General features: G+C 38.5%; 1 protein-coding gene across 2 annotated transcripts in view; it reads right to left on the reverse strand.

Moving 5' to 3' along the window:
- LOC101874123 (high affinity cAMP-specific and IBMX-insensitive 3',5'-cyclic phosphodiesterase 8A) overlaps positions 1-16,464 on the reverse strand; it is a 116,281-nt gene that overhangs the window by 16,866 nt on the left and 82,951 nt on the right. For both annotated transcript variants that reach the window (XM_031048685.2, XM_031048684.2), the window contains exons 3-13: positions 14,602-14,792; positions 13,540-13,596; positions 11,801-11,858; positions 10,482-10,570; positions 10,161-10,239; positions 9,200-9,337; positions 3,763-3,851; positions 2,484-2,535; positions 2,341-2,383; positions 1,310-1,387; positions 40-110 (exon numbers count right to left, since the gene is read on the reverse strand). In XM_031048685.2, the coding sequence (XP_030904545.2) occupies positions 40-110; positions 1,310-1,387; positions 2,341-2,383; positions 2,484-2,535; positions 3,763-3,851; positions 9,200-9,337; positions 10,161-10,239; positions 10,482-10,570; positions 11,801-11,858; positions 13,540-13,596; positions 14,602-14,792 (945 nt within the window). The remainder of the gene's footprint in view (positions 1-39; positions 111-1,309; positions 1,388-2,340; positions 2,384-2,483; positions 2,536-3,762; positions 3,852-9,199; positions 9,338-10,160; positions 10,240-10,481; positions 10,571-11,800; positions 11,859-13,539; positions 13,597-14,601; positions 14,793-16,464) is intronic.

Genomic DNA, 16,464 nt, shown 5'->3' on the forward strand with positions numbered 1-16,464 from the left:
ACAGCATAACTGAGAACAGCTAGTGCCAGTGCACATTACCTTGGTGATGGGTGCTTCAATACTCATGGAATGTACCCTGGCCATAGAAGAGCGCCGCCTTTGTGAGCTGCCTGTGTGGAAAACAAAGCAGAACTGCTTACCCTGCTGTGCCCTTCAGATGCAATCTATTGCAGAATGCATATACTTGTTTGTTATGCTGGCAACTCACAAGATGCATGCTGAACCACTGATATCCTTGATCAGATATAAGTAACTGTAATAGCTTGGCAAAAGTACAGCTTTTTTGTTTTAGGTTGTTTACTAAATACTAATGTTTACTAATGTTTACTAATTACTAATGTTTACTAAATAAAACATTAATTTAAAAACTCAGTAGAAAATTATAGGTGTGTGTATAAACTGGCAGGCAAAGGTAGGTAAATTCTGCTCCCTGATGAAACACGACAAGTCATGAGTCAGCTTCCAAGCTGAGGTAAATAAATGAAGCTCCTTTGAAGTGAAGACAGCTATGCCAAATTAAAATGGCAGAGGTCATGCCTATTATTCACTGGAAACTGGAAAACAAATGTTTCCTATCAGTTGGCAATTTTGGTTCTGTAGAGAAAATGCCAAGATGGGATTTTTCTGGATAATTACATTGTGCTACCTATAAAATGCAGACATGCCTCTGTTACTCTTTCTATTGAGCAGCTCTCAAGAAGAAGAATCAATGGTATCTTTGCTATACTGGAGCATGATTGTATTCTCACTGCTGCAGACCTACTTCCGTGCTTCAATAGTGTAATGCTGCCTAGACTGTAATGATATATGCTTTAACAAAATCATGTAAGTATCAGCAACAGTTTCGAATATGTGACACATCTATCAATTTGGGACAATCTAATGGAGCAAAATACAACATAGGGAAAACAAAATTAGTAAAAAAAATATCTTCATATTTTTATCAAGATTAGAAATAAGAAATGTAAGTTTTTTAGGCTTAGATTTTGACACTTGTACTTGAAGTAGATGTGTTGAATCTCATGAGGTCTTCCATGCAGGATGGTAGACAATAGCCTTGCATTCTCCACTGGTTCAAAAAAAAGACTCAACATAGCTCAAGAGAAGAAAATGGGTATATTTGACCAATGTGAAGTTGTTCATGAATTGATGACTTGCTATTTTATTCCTGTTTGTGTATGCATATATATACACATACATACCTATATATACACATATATACCACGTATCTTTGTATGTGTATGTATGTACACAGATAAAAATCTGAATATATATCAGGAAACTGGTAAAATCTACTTGTTTAACATACCATCACTCCCTCGTGATGTTGTGGATCTGACATCTAGTGATCCTTTCCTCGTGTCCTTTTGTCTGCAAGTCTGAATATCTGTGGAGAAATGATAGTGTACAATGAGTGACACTCAGTTGTGCCTAAGATGTATGTTAAAGGAAGTGAAACTTAGAGAACGCCTGATAGCAGCTGAGTGACAGTTACCACAATGCTTCAGCAGATGAGAGACAGTGAAAGCTCCTTCTTAAACTCTTGTCCAATTACACTGTCATGAACCCAGTCATGCTCTGGCAGAACATGCCTAAGTGTTCTTGCAGAATGGATCTAACAATGTGGAATGAAAAGTTCCTCTTTTGACACCATGACACAATTGTAGTTGTGAATACAACTTGTGCAACACACCTGAGTTCACTCAAGTAACAACTGCCATAAAGAACTGGTGGACCAAAGCAGACCACATGCTAGCAAAATAAGCAATGTATCCTAGGTCCCTTATGGACTCCAACAGATACAACCTGTAGTACCGAGACTACAATTAACAGGTATCTGCAGCACAGATGCCAAGGATTCCTTAATTAAAGTGTTGATATGTGGGCTAAAGGTGAATGGCAGTGTTGGTCATCCTCATTTCCACCCCACAGCACAGTTACAAGCAATGCAAATATATATGCTACTAGCTTATAGACCAGCCACAGCAACACAATTACTTGAAGGCATCCTTCTTATTTCTAATTCTGTCACAGGGATCCACTACCTACAAGTGAAATATACTTCTCATGCGGACACAAATGTGGATCCAGCAATACCACAATACCAACTTGGTATTACTGTGTTTTCAAGGCTGGGATCCTTTATATCACTTTTAAAACAAATGAGGCAGGTAGAGAGGGCTTGTATTTATTTTCCTGCCTTTTGACTGGATTCCCAGCTAAATGGCACTGTTCAGACTGTCCTGTGTAAATGTGTTTTCCATCACATCACTAACAATGGGCTTTATTCTTTCCTCAGGTACGTTCTCCGGTTATTAGGACAGGAGAGATGTGTCATACCTGTCTGAGATTCAGCCTGAATACATTCACATGTCTTCTCCGCCTACAATTCAGTATGAGAAATCCAGTTAGTCAGAACTTTCCCATTATTTTGTAATATTTAGGGCTCAAGATAAAGCAAGCATAGTACTATTTTCACTTACCTTATTGTTGTCATTGCACAGTCTACTAATTGACACATAGTGTCTAATCTTTCTGTAGGCAAAAAACAGTGTGTTAATTCCCATCCAAACCTCAGTTCTAATTCACTCTGATACACCAAATGGATAAAAGTAACAAATTAACATAGGACAAATCCTGTCCTGGCAAGAATGCTCAGCTGGGAACAAAAAAACCCTGCAGTTCTGCATGTGACAGGGAATACAAAATGGAAGCATCTTTTGCAAAGATTATCTCCCTCTTCTTTCTCCCCCCACCACCCCAGCTTCTTCTGGGCTACAGTAGGATATTTGAAGTATGATATAAATGCAAAACATGCAATAGTGCAGTCCAGCAACCAAAACCTTATATAGGATTTAGGGATAGAGCAATCAAACTGGAAACCACACCCTGGATTACCGGGACACTTTCTAAACCAGATTTTAATGGGTTTAGATTGTTCCATAAGAAGCAATGTATGCAACTTATATTGGTCTTAGAAGTTTGACATCTTAAGCTGAAAATATGTTTTCACTCTATTGATGGGGAGTAGAGAACATTAATTACTTTTAGGGATGAAATCAACTCAAACCACTTTTCTTTTTAGGAAGTAACTAGGTGAAGAAGCTGCATTTGGCCTTTCCTTCATGAAGACACACCTTTCTAAATGATTTTCTCCAGAAGATAATGTGCTGTGACTTTAATTAATGTTCAAGTTGCCTTAGAGGGCTCTGAAACTACTGCTGCATGCAGTCTGATCCACTTTGTTTTCCAGTATAGCGCAGAAGGACTCATCATAAAAGTACAAATAAATAATCTATACCTGTGTGCTCCAAGTTGGACAAAAATACAAAAATTTAAGACATGCTTGAATTCTGACCAGGATCAAAGCACATAGTGGCCTCTCCACATAAAGATGCTTGGCAACAGCCGTGAGCAGATGAGCATGGAGGGTGCACAGTCCAACAGGATGTAGGTCCTGGTGGTCTCAACACAGGTCACAGAAAGAAGAGAGTGCACTTGCACTTCATGGAGTATTAGATGAGTCAGAGTCACAGGTGAGCACATCTGGATCTTTGGCTCATTTCTGGGAGAATTCGAATTTTGCTTTCCCTGCACACAGCATGTAAAGTCGATTTTGCCTCAAGAAATTAAATGCAGAGGTCTGAGGCACCCTTCTTTGCATAAGTTTCCTTTATACATAGTAACAGTAACCCCATTGTCTGCTGAAAGCAACTGAACTCTAAACTGAACCTAGACCATGGCTTTAGCTTTCATACTTACCCTCCCTGTCCAATGACAGGTAGTATCTTCACATTTTGTTGTATGCTATCTCCGTTTTTCTTTTTCGCATAGTACATTCCTTGCCATTCCTGAAAAAGGAATTCAAATGAATGGAAGTTCAGATAAAACAGGAAGAGAAGCTGTAGCTTCATGCATTTTTTTCATTGAAAGCTGTCTTACAAGGCAAAACCAGTCAGAACTGGTTTTAACTGTCCTCACCCTTGAATTTCTCCCCGTAACTAACCTGTAAGTCACTATGCTGCTGCCAATGGACGCAGGACTTCTGAGGAGGCAGCCAGTGAGTGCCCTGATGGCAACAGCCAAACCTCAGGTACTGTGAGAATCAGAACCATGTATTCTCTTCCCACTCCTACCTCAGTGGGAAGGGGTGGGGGTGTAACTGAGTGAGACCTGGCAACGCCTGCAAGAGCAAGAGCTCCGACCAGCCCCTGCCTGAGGCAGGATTTCCTCGGAGCCTCCAGGAATGCTCTAACAGTGTGGGGCACCCCCCTGCCCTGCTCCAGGACCACACACCACATGGCCAGGACTGCTATGCTAACCTGCCTTTCTCCTCAACTGTGACGACTCCTAGCATAAGGAGGTCAGTGAGAAACCATAATGCCAACCTGTCTGCCTTCACTTCTGGATGGCACCATCTCTACTGAACAGTTGGGAAGTCTTACCACTGGTTAACACCAAATGTTATCTGTGACTAAAAGCGTTTTGTTATCCTAGCACATTTACTTTCCACACTGTCAGTCCTTTCTCCTCTGTTTGAGACATGCTTTAAAATGAAATATTGTAACAACAATCACTTTTATTATTTATAGATTTTAAATCCAGAAGGCACCACTATGGTCAAATACCAAGCCTGCAGCAGAGCCCATAGTCATGCTGCGCAGTAGGAAAGCTCCCATGTCAATGAATGCAGACATGGCTAAAGGTGGCTTCAGCACACACCAGGCCATGGGCCCCTTACCTGCTGCTCCCTCCTAATTCCCCCTCTGCACTGCTGCTGCTTCTCACACTGTGCTACAGATACCACAGCAAAGACATACTATAGCACTGATGGACCTCCCCGGGTCTCCCCTTGCACGTGGTGCCTGGACTGGATTTGCCTCCTCACAGTGTGACTTAGGAAAACTCAGGGAAAGCAAAACCTGGGAACTACGGTATTCCCCCTTTAATTTCTGGGAGCAGTGCATGGGCCAAGCAAACTTCCAACAGAGACACTTTTTGTAACCTGGCAGCTGACAAGATTTACAAACCTGCTTACACATTTCCATCCCTAGAATCGCGATGTTCTTTTTTAACAGATGCCTATTTTGAGCTGGGCATCTAATACATAGCAAGTGATTAATAAACAATTGGTTCCATATCACATATTCAGTTGAATTCAGCAGACCGTAGATCTTAAACGTATGTGAAAATACCTTCATGAGGCACATAATACATATTTATATTAAACTGACAGATCTCAGGCCAGAGCACAGGTACAGAGAGAACAGTTTTGCATTTATGTTGATGGAGCCAGCAAATAAAGACTCCAGCCCAGAGAGAGCAGCAAGGTGACAGGCTGTGCAGAAAAGTATTTGAAAGGCTTTTCTGAAGATCTGTTGGAGGAAAGAACTGTGCATAACAAATTGTGAAGTGAGCACAGTATCTTCTGTGAGTTGCATGAGGAATACAAATGAAGATAATGAAAGCAGCAAAAAATTCAATGCTGTCATAATTGAAAGTATGCATATCAATAGTTTCCTAACAACCAGGATGAGGCACAGATGAGTAATTAATCTCTAACTCAGGTAATGAACCTGAGTTACACAAAGAGATGAAGTCATAAGGTGCAGATTGGATAATTCCCACACTGAAAGTGCATCCTTTTCAAGACAGGTTATTCACTAATGTGTTCTTCCTAGTCAACAGATTGATTTTTCAACTTGTGAATTTCTAAAACATGTGAAACTGTGGAAAGAAATGTGTGAGGGAAAAGGTCAACAGAATTCTGAGAAATAGGAGGTCCAAGCCAAACTCCCGCTGGTAGGTAAAGCTCTCCCAGGGACATTACTTAAACATATTTTAAGGACACCATATGCTGTGCACAGAGCCTCTGTCAGCAATCCAACAGAGAAGAGCTACTTCAGAAGATGTGCTGTCAGTCAAGCTCATCGTTATGCCTACATTACAGCCAGACAGTACAGTGATCAGTCACTTCTGCATAGCCTGGTGTGCTGGGATTGAATGCAGAGCAAAAAACATGTACAGTAAAAAAATGTTTAATTCTTTATAGAGTGAATCAACACTGAGGTTTAAATTTCACTAAGAAGCCCATGGCATGCATTTATCCACGGAGGATTCTGACATGCATAGTGAGTAACCCCCCAGTTCAGTCCTCCTTTTAGACTGGGGTTTCTTGCACTAGGCAGCAAAGTTCAGCAAGCTACTTGTAGAAAACAGAGCAAACCAAAATGAACACAAGATGCCATGAAAACAATCTCACAGAAAGTAAAGCTGAGTTAGGGAGGTTTGCCATAGACACTTTATCATACAGCACAATTTCTTTCCCACACCCTCTGTAAAGGTAGCTCTTTTGCAAGTAATTCCCAAGGAGCAAGAGGAATGGTCTGATTTATTGATAGCTGTCCAACTCACTTCAGAAAAAGCAAAAGTAAAATAAAGAGCTTTGTGTCAAACTGCAGAGAACAGAGGCAGCAAGAACTCTAATCAGAAATGCACATTTAATCTTAATTAATGGATGTCATTGAATCATGAAACAGAAGAATGAAGTACAACTAATTTTTTAACTGCCTGTCTATGTATAGATGAAAATGCCTTTCAATAATGCTGGCTTCCTGCAAGTTACAGCCAGCTGTAGTAACAAAAAAAGTTAACTTCCAGAGTTGGGTTTTTCTTACTAAGAGAAACAACATCCTGATCCAAGAATCCCTATGTACCACACAAGTAACAACTTTTGTGTATGATCCCGACGAACTTTTGTTTGGATATACTGATCTTGCTCATAGTGCTGTTTGTCAGCACAAGAGGGGAAATGCTGCAAGAGTTCATCTATCTTCTTAAATTCAATTTAAAGACTAGAGGTAGATTTTATATAGCTTACATTTTTTCTGAAGATCAAAAATTCTTGCTTTCTATTATTTTTGTTACGTTACCATGTTTGTTTAAAACAGAAAAGCCAAACCTGTTGACAGAAGATATCACAGGAGTAGACAGTTGGCTTTTTGGTATGCTACAACATAGCTAGAATACAGCCTATTTAACAAGAAGCAGTCTTTTAAAATCAGGATATAAAGAAATCACAAGCCTGAAAACAATGCACAGTCCATGTCAGAATGATTCAAGGACAAGTTAGGCACCTCTGAAAATGCTGTAACATCTTGACACAAATTATTTCAAACTAAAGTAACTTCAAAAAGCTGTAACTTTTCAAAGGTTGCTCTGCACAGTTAACCTCCACTCATAAATACTTCCTGTAATAATTTAATTTGCAATTCATTTTTCTATTAACATGTAAATGTGAGCCTACATAGACTGCCATAAAATGTTCCAAAGGGAAATAAAAAAAAAACATGTAAACAGAATATATTCACCTAAACCAGGTTAAGCTGTTCCTGACAGACAGGTTTAAATAAGTAGTATTTCATTAGCCTCACAGCTGGAAGTTCTAGAGCCAGGAGTAAAATAAGTGCAATGAAAAAGATGGATTAAGGTTAGATTTCTATAATTCATAGAATAAAACATATTTCTATCATTAAAACCACTAAAATATTAAAGCACACTAAAATCTTAAAAATTTGATCACTTCATATCTTGAGAATTGTTGTGGATTTAAAGCCTGACACATCTAATGTGTTCAAATTATAACTTCATAAATACTCCCTCCTAACATCACTTTTGTATTACACACATTTACTAAAACAATTTCAATCAGGCAACAGAGGTCTGAAGCACCATAATCATAATCACAGCTATTGTCTATTGCTCGGATCTCTTCCAAAAGGCCAGTACATGTAGAAAAGAGCAACACATTCTTGTTGAAATGCACATACAATCTGCACCAATCGAGTGCAGCTTTTGCTGCTGAATGCTTATGGCAGTAGCCTGAACTTTGCATTGGTGCTTTTGCATCACTGCCTAGATACAGAGTGCCATGATTCACTTTACCATCTCCCTGCTCTGTGCCAACAACATGCTGCTTCCCTGCAGTCAACAGTCAGTATGACCCAACTAGGTATCCTGGCTCAGGACTGAGCATGGACCATGATGCACCTACAAAAACACTGGTTCCCAAATCTATTTGTGTAACATCCATGATCTTCTTCCTGTAAGGTACTATTGTATGTTCAATGACATCAGAAGCATTTACACCTCATTGTCAAAATACAAATGAAAGCTCCTAGATGGATCCTCACACTACAGTCACAATAATCCCAAAGGAATATCATGGCACGATCAGGCAAAGTCATGTCTCTCTGTAATGACCTCCCTTAAGCCAGCTGCACTTCCTAATACACTTCCTTGGTGCAACAAACATTTCTAATGGAAATCCATGGGACAGATCCCATGTCATTAGAGAATAAAAGGTATTGGCAGCTGCCAGCTGACACTACCTATCACTCTCAAGTGATATTGCAAATGACTGTCATGATATTTTTATATTCCAAATTTGCAAATCAGCTTCCACATTTCATGCTGAAAAACTTCAATATGGTTCTTTTCTCATTTACATCACACTGGATAACATGCATCCATCTTGTTTCTCTTTGGCATTCCCACACCTTTTGCTACATACAGCATATATTATAAAGAAACACAGCAAGTCACTTATTTTCATATAACATGTACCTCTTCCAAGCAAGAAAAGATAAAGAAGCCCTTAAAAATGAGCAATTTTATTTCCTCTTCTTCTTTGAGTATGAAAGCTGCAAATGCTACATAGAATCAGAATAGTTAGGGTTGGAAAGGACCTTAAAATCATCAAGTTCCAACCCCCCTGCCATGGGCAGGGACGCCTCACACTAAACCATGTCACCCAAGGCTCTGTCCAACCTGGCCTTGAACACTGCCAGGGATGGAGCATTCACAACTTCCCTCACCACCCCCACAGCAAAGAACTTCTTCCTTATACCCAAACTAAACTTCCCCTGTTTAAGTTTGAACCCATTACCCTGTGTCCCACCACTACACTCCCTAATGCAGGGTCCCTCCCCAGCATCCCTATAGCCCTCCTTCAGATACTGGAAGGTTTCTATGAGGTCTCCATGCAGCCTTCTCTTCCCCTGGCTGAACAGCCCCAACTTTCTCAGCATACGTTCACATGCCTATGAAGCTTTAAGTTACATCATGTGTCATCCCTGGACTATAACAACTTTGCAGGCAAAAGGTAGAAAATTATAAACGATACAATGGCATTACTCACCTTTCCTAACTTTATGCAGGAATTAACAGTTTCTAGGAAATCAGCTTTTTTTTCATTTATAGGCACTTCTGTTAATTGCTTTTCTATTAGTTCACCCATTTGATAGCCCATCATTGTTTCAAAAGCAGGATTGACGTACTGTGAAATAAAAACAAAACTCCATTTATCAAAATACTCAAAGCACAGCAGAGCTCCCTCTTTTCTATTTGCTAAACCAAAGGATCTCTTTCCTAGGCTGAAATAAATGTACATATTGCTCCTGAGAGAGATGCCTACATAGTTTTCTTTATGAAGCAAACCAGGAATGTCCATTCTATAAGAGTTGTGCCATTTTCAACATTCTGGTCAAGAGGGTACAATTTCTATGTATGTAATAACTCCCAGAAGCTTAGACCCAAGCTCTTTACTGATAGCAAAATCACTCCTCAGCCTTCATAGCTAGGGATGGAACTAACTCCCTTATGAAGATGATGCTTTTCAGGACTGCAAACAGAAGCACAATTTCTTATGCCCTTTTTAAAGACATTTCTAAGAGAGGATTACATTCAAAACCAGCTGGCCCAAGCATTCTGAAGCATTAAATAGTATCACATTTAAGGAAAGGTGTACTACTTTTATTTAAATAGAACACCGTTAGATTTGCTTTTCAAGAGCATCAAATTAACATACAGAATTTTGGAACAGAATGCATAGAAGCCAGTGGATGCATCCAAAAAATAAAAATGAGAGTCAATTCTTTTTCATTCAGAAACAACAATCTCCCTTAAAATTGATTTGATTTATGCAAGATATTTTAAATGGAGAAAATTCTATTCTACAGCTAAACTCAACCCAATCGTTTTAGACCCATTAAATTAGGTTAGATTCTTGTACTGTAAGAAAGAGTAAATGTAATTACAGATGAAATAAAATACAGTCCACAGAGTGATTTTCTGTACTTGTAAAAATATAAGGAACAAACCTGTACTACATGATCTTCACTTGTGATCTCAATGGCTTCTTGACTTTTCTCTAATGCTGCAAATAATGCATTACATGCCCTAGAGAGAAAAAAAAATAAAAGAAAGATTAAATTTAATCCACATAATTCTTATTGTATATGGCAATAAGGTATTGCAGCTCCATACCTAATGAAGTTGTACTTCAACACCTTAATGATTAACGTGTTTTCTTCAGTTAGCTTTCTACAAATAATTACAGTACAGTAAAATAAATACTTTTTTAAGGATGTGGCTGAATTGGCTTTTTTGTTGTTGTTGATCATGTTTTTGGTAAAAATTACCTTAGTTTGAATTGTGCCTGCACCTGTCCAAATTCCAGCTGAATCAACTCATTGTAACAGGCCATCCTGCTAGAATTTTCCACGTATCTCTGCAAAAGGTTGAAATATTTCATGAATACACATTTCCATACTCAAGGGTAGAATGCTTTGTTTTCTTTTGCTTGATAAAAAAATTAAAAGGAGCAGGTAAACCAAAAATTAACATGTTGTAACATAAGCAATGTGAGAAGATTATTTTGAGGGACTAGCAAAATTCTTCAGGTTACTGCGTTTTGAAAAGGTGACAGATCCTCATGGCAATGAGGTTCAACCAATCTGTTTATTCTCTTTGGTTATCAGCAGGATCAGGACATAAAACCCACATACTTTTAATTAAGTTACATGCTTTCATGCTACCTTTTAAAATAACAATGAAAAGATTATATTGGGTCTAAAGTCATCCAAACGTGATTATGATGAGTTTCCAATTGCTAACACCCAAATTGTATACACAGAAGAAAGTCAAACTTCTTGGCAAATACATCTGCCATTGGATACAATTATTCATTTGGGGTCTTGGATAGCAGTGACCTCAGTATCTCTGATGGTTTTTTAAAACATCTCATATTTACCAGGTATGAGCCTGAATGTTAGATCTTGTTCATGCTAAATTGCCACAGTTCTTTTCAGGCAGTTATTAAGGACCTTATTACAAATAAGCAAATAGGTGCATATGGATTGTGATAGGGATAGCAAAAAATCTGGTGACCATGCAACCAAATATTCTGATTCACACTGAAATCAGCACATTTTTGTTCCATTGTCAACCTAATGCAATGAAGAATCCACTTAACTGACACACTAATAAGCACCTTTTCTGTTTAAATGTAATAGTTGCCAAGGAACAGATTCAATGTAATACTTTTCAGGTGCCTCCAAACAATAGATAATAGCACTTGACAGTGTCTGAAGCCTGTTTACAGATGGAAATTGGCATTTGATAAAGAAATTTCCCACAGCACATTTAGTGCAAGCTGCTCTCCTGCTCTGCTACACTCACTAGTCAATTCTGTCCATGTCAACCTTTCAAGCAAAGCATCATATACTTACTCTGAAATAAATGTATGAGGAAAAGTCTCAGCACCACTTATGTCCACCTACTTACCATTATACTAATTCTACTGATGTATAATAGTTCAGAATTGGGATGTATATAAGAATAAGTAGCATGAAAAAGATTTACAGGCTGGATTACTGACACAAACTATCAGTGACAGCCAGTTTCTTGCATGTTAATTTTGAAATGTCAGAAGCACCTGGTGGGTGTAACACATACATACCCTTGAGAAGCCAGCAGAGATCAGGGGCAATATCGATGACTCTTCTCGATCAGCATGCCTTTTAAAGATGGATGATAAAGCTAGAGATTATTTCTGTAATCAGCTGAGACCCAATTTCACAAGCCATTTCACACCTGTACCCAGATGTCACACTGAAGGCTAATATGGCTAGATCCTTGCAGGATCTATGAATAAGACATATGTTTTTTGGGTTAACTGTTAAAAGACACCCCAATGTATGTGAATGTATGTCTGGATTCTGGAAGAAAGGCCATTATGTTAAGTTTCCATAAATGAGCAGATGGAAGCCAGCCAGGTTTAGCAGATGGTACAATAGCTTTTATTTATCTGTGAAATTTTGTATCTTATGGCACCTCTTCTTTTTGTTTTCTGTGCATTTGTTTCTTATGACTGAAGACAATGACTACTGAAGTACAAGGTTTACCCAAGATTTAGCAGAGAGAGAGGAACAGCTGTCCAAAAATCTCCCCACTCCTCGTGCCTGTTATCTGGTAATGCTGCCTCCCAGAAGCACAAAGAAAGAGAACAGGCATTCTGTGGGGCAAGGGGGAACAAACAAAAAAAGAACCAATGAACTGAACTGCAGGAAAGTGAGGGAGAAGCCCCACCATATGCCATTAGCTAAGTGTCAGGCTTTTCCAGAAATATGGCTCTTGAAGCAAGAAAGGAAATGTGTGAAAGTTCTCTGTGTGGAATTCTAAATGGTAACTCAAGAATGCTTGTGTTCAGCATATGGGAACTTGACACAGTCAACTCAGTCCCAGTGAAAGGCAAACTGACTTCTGAAGCTTCCACTAGACTGGGATACTAGACACATCTAAAATGTCTGAGAACACCAGCTTCTGAGACAGTATCACCAAAGGGGGCTATTATCTTGTCCCAGTGCACAATGTGAACATTTTGTAAAGACAAAAATGAATTGCAGGGAAAAATCCCTTTTGAGCAACTTCCTAATTGAGTCAGCAAGCCCAGCTTCCAAGCTCTCCTCACTTTTGAAAGGAACTGCTGGCCACAGAACCACAGGTTTCTGCCTTTCTGATGTACATGAAGCAGCTCATGAGTTATTGTTTGTCTCTTGCTTCTTTTTTCCTCTTTTCTTTTGTGTTAGTCCAATGAGAGAGACAGTTCTGACTGTAGAAGCGATGGTTTCCATAGTCAGACTTCCTGACATAAAAACTGAAGGCGATATTCACAATGGAATCTCTTGAAAAGTTTAATTAAGGTCTTTTGTTTGCTAGAGATCATGGTGGACTCCTAAAAATAGGATTTTTAATGGAAATTTCAACACCTCAGAATGTTTTCTGAGAAATGGACATTCCCCAGTTTTGGAAAATTATCTTCTACTGATTTCAGAATAAATATATTGCACTGGTGTTATTTTTACATCATTTTATGATATATAATTTATATTTTCAGATGGAGGAGGAGGAAAAAGCATATGCACTGCTTTACTAAGATGTCATAATAGAATCTGTTTTACTTTGGAAACTTCTATAGTCAGATGCTACCTTGTACTGACCAAATTGTTTTGTATCTTTTTTTGTAACTTAGCAGATGCCCTGTTTGTGGATTAATTAGACTGAAAGACAGATCAACAAAGGTTCAAAACACAGATCTATGAGTCAGTTCCACAGTTCTCTACATGATGTTGCGCAGGTTGTTTGGAATTTTGCTGCTCACACATGGAAGTAAGGGAAAGTAAGGATACAAATATTTACCTTTGTACTACACCAATAATTACTGTATTTTCTGAGGGTTTTGTTGTTCTGATAGACCTTTAAATAAAAAGCAAATAATTTAACATTATTTAAGTTCACATTTCAGAAAACATGACTTTATGGAACCTTCACACAGTACTTTTCTTAAAATTTCTCTTTTAAGTAGTTTAACACCAAAACAAAAATCAAATCCGAGGCATGCAGAACCCCTAAGAAAATTGGGCAATATCAGAGACTCCATGAAAAAAGACATAGAGAATACAGATGAATCTAAACTTCAAATATTCTCAGTAGAGGAATAGCAAAGATTCTCCCCCCTGAAAAAGGCACATAATGGACTCACTTGAAGGACTTGGGCTCACTCATACAAGGAGCATTTTACTTTAATTATGAGACAGAATAGCAAATATGTAACAATGGGAACAGTGCTGATACCTAGTCTTTGTCTGACAATGCTCTTATCTTGTTACTTTAGTTTAGCAAGAACAGCCTTTGTCCCGGTGGCCTGAACCCACCACACTCACACAGGGTACATGATCTGACCCCATCACCTCCACCCCACAGACTGTTATTCAGTCTAGACACATTCCCAAGGGGTATTTCACTGGAAAGTCACTGAAGCAGGGCACTGCTGCCTGTCAGATCTCTGTAGAGAGACTCAGAAAGGCAAATCCTCTTCCCCTTTCCTCACATTTTACAGCAGTTTCTAAAAGTATTTTTGGAATCACTTTGAAACATTATTCTAAAAAACAGATTTTCAGATGTTGTAGGTATGGAATCATGTGCACAAAACATTGCCTATTTTCATCCTGCTCCACAGGAAATGGCATTTCAAAAAAATGCAGAACATTAATGAAGAGAATGCATTCGTTAAATTGGTTGGTGGTACATGGTATCTTTGCATCTAATTTAATGTGCAAGCAAGGAAACAGGTATTTGAAACCAACAAAAACCCAGCTAATTATAAAAATTATACATGTCTGATAGATTTTATAAAGAAGTGTTACAAAACAAAAAAAAACTTTGAAGACATGTTAACTATCATACTGAAATGGTGCTTACCTGCATAATGCTTCTGCATCAAAGTATCTGGAATGTCTATGGTCAATAATGATAATGTCATGGTGTTTATCGAGAAAACATTCTAGTGCAGACTCGGGTGTCCTGGCAATATTACATCGAAATCCAGCTTTCTCACATGCCCAACGGAACCCGTTACTCTGGTCATCGTCTTCAGCAAACACTAAAAGTACCTGGGTTAAAGGCAGACAGTGAATCATTACAAACTAGTCTTACATATACAATAGATTCTGTGACTTTTGCCTGTTGTTCACACATTTTTTAAAGCCACTTCCAAGACTCAATCCATTGTTTTTAACAGAATTGTTTTTAACAGGATTGCTTTCTACAGATTATTGCTTTTTATAATTGTCTGTGTGCAGATGTGTTTCAAATGGATAAAACAGTCTGCTGGAGGCATTTATTTCAACATGGGATGAACAAGTTTGGGAAGTGGCTCTCCCATCATCAGCTACACAAAGAACTTGGACAAGCAATCAGGACTAGATGCTTATGTTTCAGACAGGTTACATGAAATAACAGCGAGTTTTCTTTTTCTTGCCAGGATCATATTCCAGAAAAAAAAAAAGCCATGATTCACCTTGTATGAATTAATATATAATGGTGCTTCAATGGCATGGTGAAAAACGTGCTTTCCTTTTCACCTCATTCTGGTTTCCCAAAGTACTGGGTACAGCCCACTCTGCAGGGTTCCTGGAAACTACAGACAGGCTGGTCAAGATGAACGCATGCAAGACTGAAATCATCAGCAGAACCTCTGTACATGGAATACGTCCCCATGTGACTCCTATGCAAAGCTCAGAGTGGGATTTATATCACAGAAGGAGATTACCACTGTTGAAATCCAGAACTGCAGGTCAAACCTATGAGCCAGTATTTGCTCTGTTCTAACTTGCTGTGGAATTGCCACTAACATTAATCTCTCTGAGCCTTTTAAAAATCAGTACAATGCCTACATATTCAAAGGCACAATTCTTTCTAAAATTTCAAATTCTAGGATTTAATAGGGCACAGAAGATAAACATGAAGTCTGCTAAGGAAGATTCTCTCTAATGTGACTTTGCATCAAGATAGTATTTTGTAGAAGAAAACTTCTTTTGCCTGAAAAAAATACACAGAATGACAGACTACAGATGCATGTTAGCCTTGATTTTATGGGTGACTTTATGTATGCAGCTCTTTGGGAAAGATGAATAACTAACCCAGCATTTGGTCTATTGTCCCAAGACACCAATCTTCCAGTAATTACATCAAACCACCGTTAGATATATGCTTTGGTCAGACAATAACATGGAACATGTGTAACCCATACCACTGCTGTTTATCTTCTGGGTGATTTTAGGAATTCTAGTGCTGGTTTCACTTTGGACCAGGTTGGTGGAATGTCTACCAGTAAATTTTAACATTTCCATGTAGTGTATATTTCTACAAGAATGAAGGACTTTGTACTCACTTAGTTCAGATTCCTATAAAAGCTATAAAAGCAGCCTGCAAAACTGTTTGCAAAACCATGTCACAGTTTGGGCTATATTTAGTGAAGTTAACTTATAACACTCTTAAAGTAAAAGAACGGTTTCCAGCAATAGCACAGAAAGTCAGCAGATCTAATTAATGCCAGTCCACAATGAGCAGAAAAACCAACATACTTTGCTAAGCTCACTTCATATCTTTTGTGATGATACTACAGATTTGGTTGATGTTAGTAATAATGCTGGTGTCATAGACTTTGACAGAACATTTGGCTTAGTACCATTTTGATGAAATTTTGACTAAGAATTGACTACCAGTAAAATACAAAACAAGGCACACGTTACATTGATTACACGCTAACTGATAGCAGAAAGA

This window comes from Melopsittacus undulatus, chromosome 9 (assembly GCF_012275295.1).
Source record: "Melopsittacus undulatus isolate bMelUnd1 chromosome 9, bMelUnd1.mat.Z, whole genome shotgun sequence".
Taxonomy (NCBI): domain Eukaryota; kingdom Metazoa; phylum Chordata; class Aves; order Psittaciformes; family Psittaculidae; genus Melopsittacus; species Melopsittacus undulatus.